The sequence below is a fragment of the Haliotis rubra genome, unplaced genomic scaffold, assembly GCF_003918875.1.
Source record: "Haliotis rubra isolate DU_JTF1 unplaced genomic scaffold, ASM391887v1 Scf660, whole genome shotgun sequence".
Classification (NCBI taxonomy): Eukaryota; Metazoa; Mollusca; class Gastropoda; order Lepetellida; family Haliotidae; genus Haliotis; species Haliotis rubra.
In genome coordinates, this window is record NW_025767369.1 from 191,665 (window position 1) to 213,019 (window position 21,355).

The window sequence follows — 21,355 nt, forward strand, 5'->3', positions numbered from 1 at the left end:
GATACGCTGTCACACGATTTCATCGGTAGTGTACCTAGGCGCATTCAGTCGTGTATTGCAGGGCAAGGAGGTCTGAAAAGACACGTACAAATGCACTGTTCAAAAAGACACTAGAATCATATGTCAACATATTCATTTAAGTAAAACTTCTATAGTTTATATACATGTATTAGATATTTGCCGAAACAACTTTCTCAGTAATTTCAGGGAATACTATACAATATTCTACGTATATAAGGCTCTATATGAACCAAACATGCAATATGTGGACCTCGCAGTGACTAGGTACTGTGTAAGGATGATAATGGGCCAAGTTGCCAACCTCGTTGTCGTCATGTATCTGAGAGGGTTAACCGTTACAGCCAGCCAGGCAGACATCATTAAGTGGTAGTGTGACCATGAGGGAATCTTGCACGTGGAGTCCAAGAGGTGAAGAAACTTTCAAATGCCACACTGAAGGAAATGGTGATACGAAATCTATGATTTGATTATGGAGCCTTAGTCACATAGTTAATACAGTAGGCATCTATCATGAGAAACTTGAATGAATGACCAATTTTCATTTTGGGTTAATCATTTCAGGATTTACGTCGCTTATTAGCAGACCTAGCTGACGTTATTAAATGATTTGAATCATGAATGAGTCTTTCGTTCCTAACAATCAGCCAGAGACAAAAGTGAAAGCAGTGAAGACTTCAAACGTTTAAAGTTTGTTGCGTCATTTGACAAGTTGATTGCTTCGGATGTCTGAGAAGCATTTAGCGTAGTATGCAACTCTGCGTGAGAATACATAGTTCTAAAGTCAAAACACATCTAAACAAACGTTGTGGAAAAGTGATGACGTCATGTCTTCTGTGTCCACTACGGTAGCCTTCTACACCAGGAACTCAGGAACCGTAGGACACGTCTGTGGAGAATTATCAGAATACGTTCAGAACTTGTCCCCCTCCTAACTTGGTATAACCCTGTTTGTATAGGGTCTCAACTGGAGACAAAGCACTATATTGTCTTGTGAGAAAGTGGCGTCAACTTGCGACGGGTGCCTCAGATCAATACTCTCCCACATGAGCACACGGAGGTGGACTGACAGACAGCATCTCGTGAACTCTCCACTACACTGCTAGCACAATAACAATGAGGGTAAGTTTTAAGTTAGTAGAGCAGGACACTGCTCAGATAGTAAATGTTTAATATGGTAACGAAAGCAGAAATAAGAGTAGAAAACGCCATTCCTCTTTTTTGCAAATTTTCACCCATATACATTCTGTGTGCTCTGTAAATGTGAGGGGATTATTTTTTTCGTTTTTATACACTGTTTGACATCATGTTAGGAATTGTCTGCTAATATCGGAGTCAACTGTAGTGTGACACGGTGTGAGTTATGGATCACTATCAAACATGGATGACAGCAGGTATGAGGGTAAGTACGCGTGCACTGTCGCACAGGTGGCATCAGTCATAAACACATGCAAGGGCAGGTCAACACTGCAGCACAGGCTGCAATTTATTACTCTAAGCAAATCAGTCAAACTAATACCCTGCCCGTTGGGATGCCTCCTTGTCGAAGTGCCCCATCTGTCACCTGGATGACATCATGGAGGTAGTCCAACTTTGGCCATATTGTTTTCTCAGACATTTACCATACAATAGCTTTCATTCGTTTAACATAACTGAACATCAAGTGACCCCTTGGAACTGTTTCTTATTTGCCATTCTACGCCAAACGGAACGTTTCGAAGGAGGTTGTTCCTGGCTTTGACGTTTTGCAGCATTATGCGTTTGTTAGGTGTTGTTTGTTTGCTGTTTAACGCTGCTCTCAGCAGTTTCCCAGGTATACTCTGACAAAAAAGAAACGCATAGGTGATATTGATACATGAAATTTCAAATATTTTTCCAAATAAGTGTTTGATTGTTATAATGTCGTCATTATAATGATGGTGTGTGTACATGGAACGACTGCACAGCGCGAAAACGCATCTTTGGGAACTTTAACGTACGTTTACGTTCGAAAGTGTCAACTAGCATTATGTCATGGAGAAAAAGGTAGTTCGCAATAACTGAGAATCCATTCGAAAAACGTAGATTTGATGTGGGAATCTTTGTGTGTCTTTTACTTCGGATATTGATTTTATGGAAGTGATCTTTATCCGCGAAAGGTACTCAACTTTTAAATGCCAAATCCTGAAATTCTGGATTACCTACTCTTTCTCACTTAGTTTTACCAAACGTTTCAAACAAGTTATATCAGTTCAAAATATCACCTTAAAACGATTGGTTAAAGCAGAAATGTTTCTAGACAGTCAATGATATGAGTTATTTGTGATACTGTAGTTTACAGACACCAGCCGTCCTTTGACATATGTATTTGAATATGTGGTTGAGGTGCACATTTACAATACCGTGCGGTGCTAAGAACACAATATCTATCATACTGAACGTTCACCCTGTGCTTGGACAGCACGTTGAGACAGGCGGCCAACATTATGTTCTGCCAGGGAAGGCTGTGTATCGATAGTGTTAAACAATGTTTACAGACACCAAGGCTTTAACAGATGGTAGAAGACGTCAGCAGATACATGCACACCGAAACATTGCATCTATTGTAATAAAGAAGTTGTGTATCCATAAAAAGTGTCCCTCTTCATAATACTAGGGGTAACCAAACGCAGGTTAGTCAACAGTATGGGGTCTGGCAGTCATGTATGTCCGAGTGAGTGGGTTTAGTTTGACGCCGCTTTTAGCAATATTCCAGCAATATCACGGCGGGGACACGAGAAATATACTTCACACATAGAACCCAGGTGGGCAATCGAACCCCGGTCTTCCGGGTGACGGGCTAACGCTTTAACCACTAGACTACCCTACCGCCCCCGTGTATGTCCGAACATGACAGATAAGCCAGATATTGATCTACACTCCCCACATATATTTTACAGGCACTTTTCATAACACCCTCACTGTCATTTCAAATATGGCCTTATATTTGTCGATAGTAGCAAAATAAAATTAAATTTAAATTTGATGTATTTGTCGGAGTTGGACACATGGAGTTTTAATGGAGAGAATTTAGTCCATATGTTATACATCGGGAAGCAATAGTCTTGACATTTAATATGTCAGTGGTCCCCAAATATCACCGTGAAGGAATTCTTGTGACAGTGTGGAATGTGCTAAATTGGTCTCACTAGTCCATGGGATGTTATTATCCGATATGGGGCATTAATTTATAATGATTCAGCTCATTTGAAATCCTGGGGACTTTGAACACATTAGCTGTCATCTATAAATGTCCTTCCTCTAAGAACCATTCAACGAGAATGTTTTACCATAATTTAGATTATGTGTATGGTTTTGACATTTTATAAAAATATGTCACTAGCCAATTCTTTCAAGTAGCCATTATGCCTTATCGGCCGTTTTCTAAAACTGACATCCATAAATGTACCTCTTCATGGTCATCACTTCTAAATGCCACCAATAATTTAAATTTTAAAAAACGTATATGGTTTTATAGTCATTATCGATCATGTCCCAATGCTGATATGATTTAGTGATCGTTTCATTCTCGCAGAACATCAATCAATATGGATCTGTTCTTGAGATAGTACTGTTACTATCATTTCGTGAAGCATATTCCGATGATATCTGTAGTGGTACCAAGACTCACCTCAACCTGAAGACGTACCAGGCCAAGCTGACCAAGGTTGACACGTACATCAACTGCATCAGCAACTGTCAAAGAGTCCTTCCATGCAGATCCTACACCTACAATACAACAAACAGACGATGCTCCTTGTTTGGTGGGAATGGTAAATCCTTCTCAGAGATGTGCCAAGAAAGAGGGTACACATTCCTGGAAGACAGCCTTTCCTGTGTGAAGATATACACACGTGGTTCCCCGTGGCTCAAGGCGAGGAGGAGTTGCAGGAATAAAGGAGCCGATCTTGTAACGGTTAAAGATGAGACGAAACATAGGGAGATCGCCAGCTTGATGAAGCAGTATCAAACAGGTGATGATGAGTGAGTGAGTGAGCTTAGTTTTACGCCGCACTCAGCAATATTCCAGCTATATGGCTGCGTTCTGTAAATAATCGAGTCGATGATGATGATGATGGTGGTGGTGGTGGTGGTGGTGGTGGTGGTGGTGCTGCTGCTGATTGATTGGTGATTGAAAACTGTCGACTCGAGATTGATTGATAAATGATTGACGACTGTAAATAGTCGAATCGATGATGATGATGATGATGATGGTGATGATGATGATGATGATGGTGATGATGATGATGATGATGGTGATGATGATGATGGTGGTGATGATGGTGATGATGATGGTGATGATGGTGGTGATGATGGTGATGATGATGGTGGTGGTGATGATGGTGGTGGTGGTGGTGATGATGGTGATGACGATGTGGTGGTGCTGCTGCTCATTGATTGGTGATTGAAAACTGTCGACTCGAGATCGATTGACAAATCATTGACGACTCAGACAGGTTGCTCAGACTAGATCCTCATGACTACAATTATATAAGAGACGGCGGAAGGAATGTATGAGAGTTGTATCTCCTAACACCAACTACCCCTACTGATGCCTTCTCCACTCACTCACTCACTCACTCACTCACTTTCTCGCACTTTGTCTGAATTTCACACAATGGCATCTTTGTTTTAGTTTGGATGGGGAACGTTTGACGTGTCTCAAATGTCATTAACTTTTGTTCTTGGAACATTTAAATCCAATGTGGCAACAACACAACAAACACAATTGCTACTTTGTGATAAAATATCCATGTCATCTTTATTGAGTGAATATTTGTTGAAATGTGTACATCCACATATTGTATATTCTAAGCATGTCTCAATCGTGCAGCAGTTTGGGTGGGGACATTATTGGGGGATGGGGTGTGCCTGGGGTGTCAAGAATGCGTTCCTGAAAAAGATTCTTAATCTGGGTCACATACATAGACTCACACCTGTATGTATGACAGTGTAGATAGGGCTCACACCCTGTGTGTATGACAGTGTAGATAGGGCTCACACCCTGTATGTATGACAGTGTAGATAGGGCTCACACCCTGTATGTATGACAGTGTAGATATAGCTCACACCCTGTATGTATGACAGTGTAGATAGGGCTCACACCCTGTATGTATGACAGTGTAGATAGGGCTCACACCCTGTATATATGACAGTGTAGATATAGCTCACGCCCTGTGTGTATGACAGTGTAGATAGGGCTCACACCCTGTGTGTATTTATGACAGTGTAGATAGGGCTCACACCTTGTATGTATGACAGTGTAGATAGGGCTCACACCCTGTATGTATGACAGTGTAGATAGGGCTCACGCCCTGTGTGTATGACAGTGTAGATAGGGCTCACACCCTGTGTGTATGACAGTGTAGGGCCTTGTTGATGTCCAATGTTTATAGAGTTCATGATCTTGTATGTTTAACAGTGTGGATAGGTCTCCATGATCAGCTCCACTCCAACACGTTCCTGTGGGTGGATGGTTCGCCGCTCGTCTACACAGCTTGGGAGCCTGGCCAACCGAGTCACTCCTTCAGGTGGAGACAGGAGAACTGCGTCCAGATCTCACACACTCAACAAAAGGAGCCTCTATGGAACGATGGTGGGTGCAAGTATTCTCGAAAGTTCATGTGTGAGATCAACTTGAGTGTCCTGAAGTAAGGACCTAGGCTAGAAGCGGGATGTAGTGTATCAAGTACACTCACTCACTGTGGAATATGTGTAACATCAACAGTGCAGATAAGGACAAACTTGATGAATGATCAGCATCTTTGTTCAGCGGATGCGACGTTTCGATACAGATATCTGACTCTCCAACTTCTAAGAATGCCACTCAAAGTGCATGTATGCATGGCAAAATAGACAGCCTTTCCGTTCTGCAACGGATCAAACAACAACTACTGTATGTTTCCATGTGAGTGCAGATATGTTCATAAGACGTGAAACCATACGGCAATAACGCCGAATCTGATGCCTGAAGAAAACAATGTTTACTCAGGAAAATGAAACATTTTGCTTTGAAGGTGAAATAAACTTTCTCTGAATGCTATCGTGACCAATGTGTACATATACAAAACGAGTAGAAAACAGAAATGACCACTGATTTGTCGAATTTAACATAAATATTCGAATCTTGCAATGACCAAAAAGTTTATTTTTGTACACATGCTACTAAGCATCTCATTCTGCAAATACAAGACACTAAGTCAACTTGTTTTAAGCATTTGTATTTCCAAAATACATTTCAAGTGGACTTGCAAAAAAGCAGCGAATTTAATTCACCTCCAGAACGCATATGATATTCCCACCTTCTCACTGTGTCGGTGTTGGTGGTGCCACTCTATCCCAGTTACTACTACAGTAATGATTTGCTGAGGGTGGAGGCATCCCAGTTGCTACTAGACAACCATCAAGAAGAAGAAGAAGAAGAAGAAGAAGAAGAAGAAAGAAAAAGGGTTTTATGATTGTGTCTCAGATTAGATATGATAAATGTATGAGATTAGCAAATTATTTATAAAAAGGGATATCCGGGGTTGCTGTCTGCCAGAGTCCTATTCCAGCATATACGTATCTGCTTAACACACATAGAGATTTGCATGGAACATCGTGATACAGAGATACAAGCCTGACTTGCCTCCCTCGGTGATAACACTGTGGTCACACCTTTACCAACCTGAGTATTCCGGATCTCCTGGTGACTTAAACATAGACTTTAACGGAGATGCACATGACTTTTCCTTCCGATATAAGTACCGAGTCTCTATACATACATCCCCTTTTGAATTCACAGCTACAGAGTTATTATAGAAGCACACGAGGTTATTTTTAAATCCAGTATATAGTGATAAAAGTTGATATAGTGAAGGTCCGCCCGTGTTCTCATTTGCGTTTGATCACAATGGCATTTGTGATAATATCAATATGCTAAAATGAAAGATTGATGAAGATCCAAAACACGTTCAGATCGCTACCTTACCTCTTAGCCCGGTTTACAGACCTGTATGGATTCGAATTCCCTTCCATTTCCCTTATAGGTACAATGTGTGAAGCCCATTTCTGGTGTCCCCCGCCGTGATATTGCTGGAATATTGCTAAAAGCGGCGTAAAACCAAACTCACTGACTCACTTTCAGGTCACATGGTGTATTCTACCAAAGCTGTTTATGAGGCGCCAGAAGGTTAACATTGACTCATTTACCAACGTGTCTCAACTCCACCGGATGTGTTGCACGTGTGGTCTACGCTGACCACTTGCCACGTCGGTGTACAACATCGGCAGCGGTGATCTGCAAGATGTCCTGGGCAGCCTGTGCACGTGGGAGATTTAAAGGGCATTTCAGTCACTGTGGAGTATGTGATATGGGGTTATTTCCTCACTGAATGAATCACACCCAGTGCATGCATGTTTCACAGGGTGGAAGCGCTGTCCACGCGAAATGTGGAGTTGCCCAAAAATCAACTCCATTTCCTCGCTGGACAGTGAAAGAAGAACATGGGGCGCAAGAATAATGGTCGTTTTCTCTCGCATTTTCATTATTTTGCAAGTATATCAGGTTTTGACATTTGGCAGAAGGATCTAGAAAGTTACAGATCTGTCTGTAATTGCTTGACACCCTCTCTATTTATTGCAATTGCGCGTTAAGCGAGGGCACCCTCCTGGGTATCGAAACAAGATCGCGGAATATGATCGTTTCAACAGGAAATATGACATCCTCATCAGCAGACACACATTTGTTTTGCTGTCAATTCTTAGATATAGTTATTTTAGGTCTTTATTCAGAGTTTAGGCTTTAATGCGTCAGTACTTTTTCAATAATCGTCGAAAAATCAATCTGTACATTTTATAAAGAGTTGTTCACATTTAGCAAACAAACTGTCCATTGTGTTGTGATTTTACTGTCCAGGAGTTGACAGTTTATAGTTTTAACCGTCAGGTCATCAAACGTTATTTTAGTGATATTTGTTGTGAAGAAGAATGTTTTGTTACTGCCTACCTGGTGTATTTATTACGATTTTTCATCTTCAAGTACGATTGTACACACTCATTGCAGTTTGTACCTTGTCTGGGATTTATTGGATGCAAACCTATTAAAACACACATTCATTTGTTTTAAAAAAACATGCATTCGTTTCACTTCAGCTTTACTTGCCAGCGTAAACACAGATCGGCAAGTTCATGTTCTCATTAAATTGTGTCATTTGGATTTCTCCTGTATTTTCTTTACAACCGCGATTGACTTGTCCATATCGCTGTTGGTGCCACCGGTGGGAACAAAGGAAGTCATTAATGTATTTGATTTCGCACATTCAACATTGGTTAGATGTCCCTTGGTTTTCAGATGCTTAGTGATGTGCTGTACCCGAATGTGCAATGCTAATATCGGAATGATAGTATGAACAATGTAATACTTTGTAATAAGTCTCCGCTTTCATAACAGGGACCTGTTGATCAGGATTTGGTACCCGGGTCAAGAAAATCTTCCTTACTGTCCAGAAATACCCCATACACATGCAATAATTATTCAAAACATATATAATGTTAAAAAAACAAATTTACAAATCCAGCTTAAAACAAGGAGTAAAAATATGTGTTGTTATCAATCAATGATATATAATCAAATTTATGTCAAATTGGAATATTTTGTTCGCATTGTACACGGGCATCTCTAGATCGAATTCAAACTAAATTTAAATATCACTGTCAATCGAATCAAGGTATTGAATGAGATGTGTAAAAGAGCCATTCACAGGCGCAGGAGCTTGTACATATAACGCTAAAAACTGCCATCCAGTTATATATAGATAGATCTATAGCTGTCACTGACGGGGTCTCTTTAGAGTAGCGTTACAAGCCCCTGTGTTCACAGGCTCGTTGTGATGTAATATTTGCGTCCGTATATATAATCCGAAGAGGCTGACAAGTGTTTATTATTGTCCTAAGTAGATCAATATCAGATTCATGCCTTTTAACCGTGACTGTACGTTTCCCCGCAGTCATATGACCCTCTTCAAAACCACGTGACACGCCGGCGTCAATTTCATACAATGATTTCTCCCTACAGGGATCAGTCATTAAAGTTGTTGACAGTCGTAAAGAATGGCGATACCTGACAGGTGGCGTAAATATCTTGTGATAGTGGGTGGGGTGCTGGTGCATCTCACTCTCGGAACAGTTTATACGTTCGGTAAGATTTGTATTGACTTTTATGATATCCGATCTGAAGTGTGCTTGTCACTTGCCAGATGTCCACCTGTTGTTGATATGACTCCAGAGTAGTGGGTCGGTCAACAGATTTTTTCTGATCACATATGTTTCACCGACTGACATTTCGTATGTCACTATGCAGTCAATATATGAAGCAGATGCAGGCGTCGAAATGATATCATGTTTTACCGAAGGGCTCTGATTAAAGTATTTCTTATGTTGAGAAATCAAGTCCCATATTGATTAGGCCTAGATGTAGTCCAGCATATAACTAGACGTCTTTGCACCAAGGTGTGTAGGCCTTGGCTGGAATACGAGTTTATTTATATGAAGCATAAAGGCTAAACACGCAACGCATCCTTCTTCCGTGGAATAAATTGTTCAGTATTTTGTTTGGATAATGCCTAGCATTGCCTACAGCTATAAAAGTTAAAACTATTATGCATGCATCCACCATAAACATAGATCTACCTAGAAAAAAATGAAAATATATTCAGTGAATAAAGATCAAAATAATACATTTGCCTAAAGTTCTAAAACTGTTTCAGACTATTGAGCAAATTGATATTTTAGATGATATCAGTATGTTTGTATTAATTGAATGATGTGGACATTTTTATTTTTTTTAAATTTTGAGGGCCATCATGCATGAAATGAGCAAACCATTTGTATAAAGAATTCTTTTATTAACACAAATTATTTCCAAAAAGTTTTGGGAGAAATTGTTTCAAGGGAGCAGATCTATACAATGTATAATATCGTTGATGTAGGTGGCAAATGTATTTAATCATATGAGAAATCCAATGCATAAATTAGATAATCTTCATTAAGTAGTGTACATATGGTAGATCAACCCTGTTATAGTCAGCTAATAGGATAAGCAGGTTGTAAATGGGCAGCAATGTATTGAATGGTGCATTTGATTAGCTGAAGCATAATGTCTGAACAATTAATGTTATTTCCCGTATATGTCAGTGATCCATATGTCTGTGGTGTCCTTGCCGCATGTGTGGCCAGCCAGCCAGATGTTGCAGGATTCAGTGTGTGTACATGATCGGTACAATCACTGCTTGTCTGGTTGTATCTCCAGCTTGCACTCTGGAAAGAACCATATAGCCCTGCTTAATCCAATCAGTATTTAGTGAATGTTTGCCTACTAATTTTATTTTGCAACTTTCACAGTACCTATAAAAGAAATATCACCCATGAAAATAATCTTCTCTAAAATATTATTAGGTGATTAGTTATCACAATTAATTTACTCAAATAAATGTCCTGGTATGTATTTTTTCATTCATTCTTTCAGCCATGCTTAAGCCCAAGAGGCTCGATGTTTATAATTGTACATGCTGCAGCAACTTTCTATTGATGTAATCTTGAATGTACTGAAATATATGTACCAGAATATCAAGTAGTCACAGAAGGCTTCACCGTAAAATAACCAGCTTCTCTGTACAATAACCAGCTTCACCATACAATAGCCAGGATCACCATATCATAACCAGCTTCACCGTACAATAAACAGATTCACCGTACAATAACCAGGTTCACATTACAATAAACAGCTTCACCATACAATAAATTAACCAGCTTCACTGTACAATAAGCAGCTTCACCATACAAGAACCAGCTTCACTGTACAATAACTAGCTTCACTGTAAAATAACCAGCTTCACTGTACAATAACTAGCTTCACTGTACAATAACTAGCTTCACTGTACAATAACTGTACAATAACTAGCTTCACTGTACAATAACCAGCTTCACTGTACAATAACTAGCTTCACCAGATCTGACGCTGCTCCCCATGATGCAACATACAAAATGTGGTTTTAGTTTTAATATGAAATATTGCCTTGCAATGAGTTTTCCATAAACAGTTGTAAAGAGTTAACTGCCTGTACCCCTAGCCTCTAGCCTGAGTTCAGTAACATGTCTTTGGTCAAATACACTTGGCTAATACAAGACAATACATAAACGCTATGTCAGTAATATCTACTGAAAATGATTTCTAGTAGACATTGGGGTGCTGAGGTAGCCTTGTGTTTGAAATGTTCACTTCTCACGCCAAAGTCCTGGGTTCGATTCCCCACATTTGTACAATGGCTGAAGTCCACTGCTGGTGTCCCAAGATGTGGCATTGCAGGAATACTGCTAAAAGTGGCGTTAAACTAAACTCACTCACTCATACTCCCTCAAGTAGACACCGGGTTAGAATGAACCTTCAGTAACCCATGCTTGTCGTAAGAGGAGACTAACGGGATCGGGTGGTCAGACACCCTGGCTTGGTTGACCATGTCATCGGATCGATGCTCATGCTGTTGATCACTGGATTGTCTGGTCCAGATTCTATTATTTACAGACCGCCGGTATATAGCTGGAATATTGGTGAGTGTGGTGTAAAACTAAACTCCCTGCTACACTGACAAGGTAAGGATGTCATCTGTGTGATGACTCTACGCCCTGCTACACTGACAAGGTAAGGATGTCATCTGTGTGATGACTCCACACCCTGCTACACTGACTAGGTAAGGATATCATCTGTGTGATGACTCCACCCCCTGCTACACTGACTAGGTTAGGATATCATCTGTGTGATGACTCCACGCCCTGCTACACTGCCAAGGTAAGTATGTCATCTGTGTGATGACTCCACGCCCTGCTACACTGACTAGGTAAGGATATCATCTGTGTGATGACTCCACGCCCTGCTACACTGACTAGGTTAGAATATCATCTGTGTGATGACTCCACGCCCTGCTACACTGCCAAGGTAAGTATGTCATCTGTGTGATGACTCCACGCCCTGCTACACTGCCAAGGTAAGGATATCATCTGTGTGATGACTCCACGCCCTGCTACACTGCCAAGGTAAGGATGTCATCTGTGTGATGACTCCACGCCCTGCTACACTGACTAGGTAAGGATGTCATCTGTGTGATGACTCCACGCCCTGCTACACTGACAAGGTAAGGATGTCATCTGTGGGATTATTGCACGCCCTGCTACACTGACTAGGTAAGGATGTCATCTGTGTGATGACGCCACGGCCTGCTACACTGACTAGGTTAGGATATCATCTGTGTGATGACTCCACGCCCTGCTACACTGCCAAGGTAAGGATGTCATCTGTGTGATGACTCCACTCCACGCTGCCAAGGTAAGGATATCATCTGTGTGATGACTCCATGCCCTGCTACAAGGTAAGGATGTCATCTGTGTGATGACTCCACACCCTGCTACACTGACTAGGTAAGGATGTCATCTGTGTGATGACTCCACGCCCTGCTACACTGACAAGGTATGGATGTCATCTGTGTGATGTCTCCATGCCCTGCTACACTGCCAAGGTAAGGATGTCATCTGTGTGATGACTCCACGCCCTGCTACACTGACATGGTAAGGATGTCATCTGTGTGATGGCTCCACACCCTGACACACTGACATGGTAAGGATGTCATCTGTGTGATGACTCCAGGTCCTGCTACACTGACAAGGTATGGATATCATCTGTGTGATGACTCCACGCCCTGCTACACTGCCAAGGTAAGGATGTCATCTGTGTGATGACTCCACGCCCTGCTACGCTGCCAAGGTAAGGATATCATCTGTGTGATGACTCCACGCCCTGCTACACTGCCAAGGTAAGGATGTCATCTGTGTGATGACTCCACACCCTGCTACACTGACTAGGTAAGGATGTCATCTGTGTGATGACTCCACGCCCTGCTACACTGACAAGGTATGGATGTCATCTGTGTGATGTCTCCATGCCCTGCTACACTGCCAAGGTAAGGATGTCATCTGTGTGATGACTCCACGCCCTGCTACACTGACATGGTAAGGATGTCATCTGTGTGATGGCTCCACACCCTGACACACTGACATGGTAAGGATGTCATCTGTGTGATGACTCCAGGTCCTGCTACACTGACAAGGTATGGATATCATCTGTGTGATGACTCCACGTCCTGCTACACTGACATGGTAAGGATGTCATCTGTGTGATGACTCCACACCCTGCTACACTGACATGGTAAGGATGTCATCTGTGTGATGGCTCCACACCCTGACACACTGACATGGTAAGGATGTCATCTGTGGGATGACTCCACGACCCCCCTGACACTGACATGGTAAGGATGTCATCTGTGTGATGACTCCACCCTGCTACACTGACATGGTAAGGATGTCATCTGTGTGATGGCTCCACACCCTGACACACTGACATGGTAAGGATGTCATCTGTGTGTTGACTCCACACCCTGCTACACTGACATGGTAAGGATGTCATCTGTGTGATGGCTCCACACCCTGACACACTGACATGGTAAGGATGTCATCTGTGGGATGACTCCACACCCTGACACACTGACATGGTAAGGATGTCATCTGTGTGATGACTCCACGCCCTGCTACACTGACATGGTAAGGATGTCATCTGTGTGATGGCTCCACACCCTGACACACTGACATGGTAAGGATGTCATCTGTGTGATGACTCCACACCCTGACACACTGACATGGTAAGGATGTCATCTGTGTGATGACTCCACGCCCTGCTACACTGACATGGTAAGGATGTCATCTGTGTGATGGCTCCACACCCTGACACACTGACATGGTAAGGATGTCATCTGTGTGATGACTCCACGTCCTGCTACACTGACATGGTAAGGATGTCATCTGTGTGATGACTCCACGCCCTGCTACACTGACATGGTAAGGATGTCATCTGTGTGATGGCTCCACACCCTGACACACTGACATGGTAAGGATGTCATCTGTGGGATGACTCCACGTCCTGCTACACTGACATGGTAAGGATGTCATCTGTGTGATGGCTCCACACCCTGACACACTGACATGGTAAGGATGTCATCTGTGTGATGACTCCACGCCCTGCTCCACTGACAAGGTAAGGATATCATCTGTGTGATGACTCCACGCCCTGCTACACTGACATGGTAAGGATGTCATCTGTGTGATGGCTCCACACCCTGACACACTGACATGGTAAGGATGTCATCTGTGTGATGACTCCACGCCCTGCTACACTGACATGGTAAGGATGTCATCTGTGTGATGGCTCCACACCCTGACACACTGACATGGTAAGGATGTCATCTGTGTGATGACTCCACGTCCTGCTACACTGACATGGTAAGGATGTCATCTGTGTGATGACTCCACGCCCTGCTACACTGACAAAGTATGGTGTCATCTGTGTGATGACTCCACACCCTGCTAAACTGCCAAGGTAAGGATGTCATCTGTGTGATGACTCCACACCCTGCTACACTGACTAGGTAAGGATGTCATCTGTGTGATGACTCCACGCCCTGCTACACTGACAAGGTAAGGATGTCATCTGTGTGATGACTCCACGCCCTGCTACACTGACAAGGTAAGGATGTCATCTGTGTGATGACTCCACGCCCTGCTACACTGACATGGTAAGGATGTCATCTGTGTGATGACTCCATGCCCTGCTACACTGACAAGGTAAGGATGTCATCTGTGGGATGACTCCACACCCTGCTACACTGACAAGGTAAGGATGTCATCTGTGGGATGGCTCCACACCCTGCTACACTGACAAGGTAAGGATGTCATCTGTGTGATGACTCCACACCCTGCTACACTGACATGGTAAGGATGTCATCTGTGTGATGACTCCACACCCTGCTACACTGACATGGTAAGGATGTCATCTGTGTGATGGCTCCACACCCTGACACACTGACATGGTAAGGATGTCATCTGTGTGATGACTCCACACCCTGCTACACTGACATGGTAAGGATGTCATCTGTGTGATGGCTCCACACCCTGACACACTGACATGGTAAGGATGTCATCTGTGTGATGACTCCACGCCCTGCTACACTGACATGGTAAGGATGTCATCTGTGTGATGACTCCACGCCCTGCTACACTGACATGGTAAGGATGTCATCTGTGTGATGGCTCCACACCCTGACACACTGACATGGTAAGGATGTCATCTGTGTGATGACTCCACGCCCTGCTACACTGACATGGTAAGGATGTCATCTGTGTGATGGCTCCACACCCTGACACACTGACATGGTAAGGATGTCATCTGTGTGATGACTCCACGCCCTGCTACACTGACATGGTAAGGATGTCATCTGTGTGATGACTCCACGCCCTGCTACACTGACATGGTAAGGATGTCATCTGTGTGATGACTCCACACCCTGCTACACTGACATGGTAAGGATGTCATCTGTGTGATGACTCGCCCTGCTACACTGACATGGTAAGGATGTCATCTGTGTGATGACTCCACACCCTGACACACTGACATGGTAAGGATGTCATCTGTGTGATGACTCCACCCCTGCTACACTGACATGGTAAGGATGTCATCTGTGTGATGACTCCACACCCTGCTACACTGACATGGTAAGGATGTCATCTGTGTGATGACTCCACGGCCTGCTACACTGACTAGGTAAGGATGTCATCTGTGTGATGTCTCCATGCCCTGCTACACTGACAAAGGTAAGGATGTCATCTGTGTGATGACTCCACGCCCTGCTACACTGACATGGTAAGGATGTCATCTGTGTGATGGCTCCACACCCTGCTACACTGACAAGGTAAGGATGTCATCTGTGTGATGACTCCTGGTCCTGACAAGGTAAGGATGTACACTGACTGACAAGGTAAGGATGTCATCTGTGTGATGACTCCACGCCCTGCTACACTGACATGGTAAGGATGTCATCTGTGTGATGACTCCACCACTACACTGACAAGGCCATCTGTGTGATGACACTGACTGATGGTAAGGATGTCATCTGTGTGATGGCTCCACACCCTGCTACACTGACATGGTAAGGATGTCATCTGTGGGATGACTCCACACCCTGACACACAGACATGGTAAGGATGTCATCTGTGTGATGACTCCACACCCTGCTACACTGACATGGTAAGGATGTCATCTGTGTGATGGCTCCACACCCTGACACACTGACATGGTAAGGATGTCATCTGTGTGTTGACTCCACGTCCTGCTACACTGACATGGTAAGGATGTCATCTGTGTGATGACTCCACGCCCTGCTACACTGACATGGTAAGGATGTCATCTGTGTGATGGCTCCACACCCTGACACACTGCCAAGGTAAGGATGTCATCTGTGTGATGACTCCACACCCTGACACACTGACATGGTAAGGATGTCATCTGTGTGATGACTCCACGCCCTGCTACACTGACATGGTAAGGATGTCATCTGTGTGATGGCTCCACACCCTGACATGGTAAGGATGTCATCTGTGTGATGACTCCACGTCCTGCTACACTGACATGGTAAGGATGTCATCTGTGTGATGACTCCACGCCCTGCTACACTGACATGGTAAGGATGTCATCTGTGTGATGGCTCCACACCCTGACACACTGACATGGTAAGGATGTCATCTGTGTGATGACTCCACGTCCTGCTACACTGACAAAGTATGGTGTCATCTGTGTGATGACTCCACGCCCTGCTACACTGACAAGGTAAGGATGTTATCTGTAAGGTAAGGTTAACATCACCAGCAAGCTGACAAGGTAAGGATACCATCTGTGGGATGACTCCATGCCCTGCTACACTGACAAGGTAAGGATGTCATCTGTGTGATGACTCCACTCCCTGCTACACTGACACGGTAAGGATGTCTTCTGTGTGATGACTCCATGCCCTGCTACACTGACAAGGTAAGGATACCATCTGTGGGATGACTCCATGCCCTGCTACACTGACAAGGTAAGGATGTCATCTGTGTGATGACTCCACTCCCTGCTACAATGACACGGTAAGGATGTCTTCTGTGTGATGACTCCATGCCCTGCTACACTGACAAGGTAAGGATGTCATCTGTGTGATGACTCCACTCCCTGCTACAATGACACGGTAAGGATGTCTTCTGTGTGATGACTACATGCCCTGCTACACTGACAAGGTAAGGATACCATCTGTGGGATGATTCCACACCCTGCTACACTGACATGGTAAGGATGTCATCTGTGGGTTGACTCCACGCCCTGCTACACTGACATGGTAAGGATGTCATCTGTGGGATGACTCCATGCCCTGCTACACTGACAAGGTAAGGATGTCATCTGTCTGGTGATTCCACGCCCTGATACACTGAGAAGGTAAGGATGTCATCTGTTGTGACTCAACGCTATGCTACATAGATGAGATAAGGATATCATCTGTAAGGTAAGGATGACTCATTTGCCTGCTACTCAAATACTATGGACACAATGACAATGGATAAAGTCATGAGAAACATTGATTATTTACACATAATGTACCAAGTAATGATCCGTAAATCATAGATCCTACAGCCCAGGTCATGCCTGAATAGCTTCTGCATATTTGCCTCTTTACAAATGTCATCAGCTGAATATATCCGACTGACTGAGTATGTTAGTCCAGTATTCTATGTTGACCTAAAGCCACACTCCTTCATTCTCTTTCTTGATGTTTGTGCCAACATTTTACGTATTTCAAATGCATCACCATTTTTACCCTTCTCCTTCAAAATACCTTCTTTAATGCTTACAAATCTGTAAACTCAAGGATTTAAAGATTTCAGTCACATTCCAGCTTTCGATCTAAAGACATTCTCTCCAGTCAGAGAGAGAAACTACATAAATAACAGTCCTTAAGCAATCATCCATGAGACCTCTACCCAGGTCACAGCGTGGCACAACTCATGTAGATACTGGCAGATGTGTAAGCAGATGTAGAATTGTTGTCTGTACATCTGCCCCTGGAGTTTTGTAAAATCTACATCAATTTAAGTCTTTGTTGCCCAAGGTGAAGTTGTTCTCCGAGGCGATTTTTTGTTCATTTCTCTGATGTGTTGTCACAAGAGTTAAGTTACAATTGATGGATTTCTCTTTTCAAAAGGGGCACAGGGGTAGCCTAGTTGTTAAAGCGTTCACTCATCACACCAAAGATCTGGGTTCAATTCCCCACGTGGGTACAATCAGCGTTGCAAACTACCGCCTGCCCGACCGTCTGGGACGGTCAGTTTTAAAAAGTTGCACGCCCGATGGTCTGGCTGTTAAGTCAGTGTAATGTTGTAATGTATATAATGACTAAAGCCTTCACTGAAAACATTTGAAAACGTGTGTTACTGTGACAATAACCTGACATTAAACAGTTCCCTCCTCTTATTAACGTAATCTTCTTTTTATTTTTCTTAATCCAGAAAATTCTGGAATGGCAACTTCCAGTCGGTCTTTGTGAAGCCTTTTTCTGGTGTCCCCACTGGGATATTGCAGGAATATTGTTAAAAGCGGCATAGAAATAAACTCACTCACTCACTCTTTAGAAAGATTCTGATAAATGAAATGGGGTGTGTTGAAAAGAAGCTCTGTTCATAATACAACATGTTTGGGTGAATGGAAGGTGGTTGTTCAATCCTCCCTCTGGCTACATCTTACGTTAGATGTAAGGACTGGTAGCACCAGTTGTTACAATATGTCGGGCTCTAATGGCATAAAAGTTGGACTGGTTTTCGGTGCAGGACCATCAAACTTACATTTGTCTGGACAAATACCACCAGCCACACGAATGTCATGCACATCACAATATCCGTCATGTAATCTTGAAAGTGACGTTCAACCCCATTCAGCATTACCTCAAATATTTGTACAGGAGTTCTTCTACTCACACCAATGAGGATAGGCTTGCATGGGATTATCGGGGGTGTTGTAAATACACAACATCATTCAAGGTTTCCTTTACAATCAGTTCTATCGATGTTAACCAAGAGTCACTTGATGATCATTTCTAACTTGATCACTGACCGACATGCTTGTTTGCAGACACTGACATATTTATCTCCCTCACGTTGCCCACAACAGATACTGTTTGCCTGTTGGCTTTCGTCTACACAAAAACCTTGCCATTATCTGATAGAACTGACATTATCTGATAGAACTGCCATTATCTGATAGAACTGACATTATCTGATAGAACTGACATTATCTGATAGAACTGACATTATCTGATAGAACTGATAGAACTGACATTATCTGATAGAACTGACATTATCTGATATTATCTGATAGAACTGACATTATCTGATAGAATCTGATAGAACTGACATTATCTGATAGAACTGACATTATCTGATAGAATCTGATAGAACTGACATTATCTGATAGAACTGACATTATCTGATAGAATCTGATAGAACTGACATTATCTGATAGAACTGACATTATCTGATAGAATCTGATAGAACTGACATTATCTTGAACTGAACCGGACCAGTGTCAACTTGTCCCGAGAATTTATGTGAACATTAATTTGACTGAACACAGGGCTTGATGCGGGCTTCGACAGGGGACAATTCCATGACTGAAATGTATACCGGTAAACTAAAATAATTCATCATTTTTGTGTTTAAAATAGAGTGTAAATTAATGTAATGGCCTTCTTCAGGTGACTTGTCTTTTATGTATATACCTCCAGTGACGTCACTCTGTTGTCTCGTCAGATTTTCCCTTTACCGAGTAAACCTCCACAGGCAGTTTCCAAGAAATCCCAGGGATTTTCTACAGAATTGCCTGGATCCACTAGGCTACAAGGGATCACTGTGAAGAATGTGATTGCTTGTCAGTATGAACCATGCGTTCCTCACAAGACAGGTAGTGCGGACAGTGCATGTGCAGGACATGGGTAGCGCGTGCAGAGCACATGCATTGCGCGTGCAAGGCAAGGTATCGTCTGCCAGTCGCATCCCAGTTGATTTCAACAGTGAATACCAAATATTGAAATTATATCTAAAGTATATCTTTGGTTGGTTCATAAGTTTGATCAAAACTCCCTCCTTGGTTTTGTTTGAACCGTAAGCCCTTGGCCTCGGGAAATTGGTTTCAATTGCTTTTTCAGAGAAAAGCTATTTTCCCATTTTCCCCGGTAAAGGAACTTAATATGGAATCTTAGATAACACCCTGAAGTATTCTGACCCCAGGAATAACCAACCAGGGTGCTGTTGTACAAAACAACCTTAGCGCTAAGACTACCTTCAGTCTATGTTATGGTATGGGAGTTACAGTCACCTTAGCGCTAAGACTACCTTCAGTCTATGTTATGGTATGGGAGTTACGGTCACCTTAGCGCTGAGACTACCTTCAGTCTATGTTATGGTATGGGAGTTACGGTCACCTTAGCGCTGAGACTACCTTAAGTCTATGTTATGGTATGGGAGTTACAGTCACCTTAGCGCTGAGACTACCTTAAGTCTATGTTATAGTATGGGAGTTACAGTCACCTTAGCGCTGAGACTACCTTCAGTCTATGTTATGGTATGGGAGTTACGGTCACCTTAGCGTTAAGACTACCTTAAGTCTATGTTATGGTATGGGAGTTACGGTCACCTGAGCGCAAAGACTACCATAAGTCTATGTTATTGTATGGGAGTTACGGTCACCTTAGCGCTGAGACTACCTTCAGTCTATGTTATGGTATGGGAGTTACAGTCACCTTAGCGCTAAGACTACCTTCAGTCTATGTTATGGTATGGGAGTTACAGTCACCTTAGCGCTGAGACTACCTTCAGTCTATGTTATGGTATGGGAGTTACAGTCACCTTAGCGCTGAGACTACCTTCAGTCTATGTTATGGTATGGAGTTACGGTCACCTTAGCTAAGACTACCTTCAGTCTATGTTATGGTATGGGAGTTACGGTCACCTTAGAGCTGAGACTACCTTAAGTCTATGTTATGGTATGGGAGTTACGGTCACCTTAGCGCTAAGACTACCTTCAGTCTATGTTATGGTATGGGAGTTACGGTCACCTTAGCGCTAAGACTACCTTCAGTCTATGTTATGGTATGGGAGTTACGGTCACCTTAGCGCTGAGACTACCTTCAGTCTATGTTATGGTATGGGAGTTACGGTCACCTTAGCGTTAAGACTACCTTAAGTCTATGTTATGGTATGGGAGTTACGGTCACCTTAAGCTGAGACTACCTTCAGTCTATGTTATGGTATGGGAGTTACAGTCACCTTAGCTGAGACTACCTTCAGTCTATGTTATGGTATGGGAGTTACGGGTCACCTTAGCTAA

At 43.0% G+C, this 21,355-nt stretch overlaps 2 protein-coding genes across 6 annotated transcripts in view; both read left to right on the top strand.

The window, feature by feature from the left end:
* The first annotated feature begins 616 nt into the window (after nucleotides 1-616).
* LOC124257446 (lithostathine-like) lies at nucleotides 617-5,691 on the top strand. Its single transcript, XM_046691501.1, has 3 exons — nucleotides 617-1,140; nucleotides 3,572-4,010; nucleotides 5,459-5,691. Exons 1-3 carry the CDS (start codon nucleotides 1,135-1,137, stop codon nucleotides 5,689-5,691), a joined length of 678 nt encoding a protein of 225 aa, XP_046547457.1. The 5' UTR covers nucleotides 617-1,134.
* Nucleotides 5,692-9,099: 3,408 nt separating this feature from the next.
* The window catches only part of LOC124257456 (oxalate:formate antiporter-like), a 47,410-nt gene continuing 35,154 nt past the window's right edge, over nucleotides 9,100-21,355 (top strand). For all 5 annotated transcript variants that reach the window (XM_046691517.1, XM_046691521.1, XM_046691518.1 and 2 more), the window contains exon 1: nucleotides 9,100-9,214. In XM_046691517.1, the coding sequence (XP_046547473.1) occupies nucleotides 9,127-9,214 (88 nt within the window). In that variant the 5' untranslated portion in view covers nucleotides 9,100-9,126. The remainder of the gene's footprint in view (nucleotides 9,215-21,355) is intronic.

What these genes read in the sequence shown, in the direction of transcription:
- LOC124257446 (XM_046691501.1), top strand. An exon ending in GATGAAGCAGTATCAAACAG is followed by an intron (nt 4,011 to 5,458) that starts GTGATGATGAGT and finishes TATGTTTAACAG; the next exon opens with TGTGGATAGGTCTCCATGAT.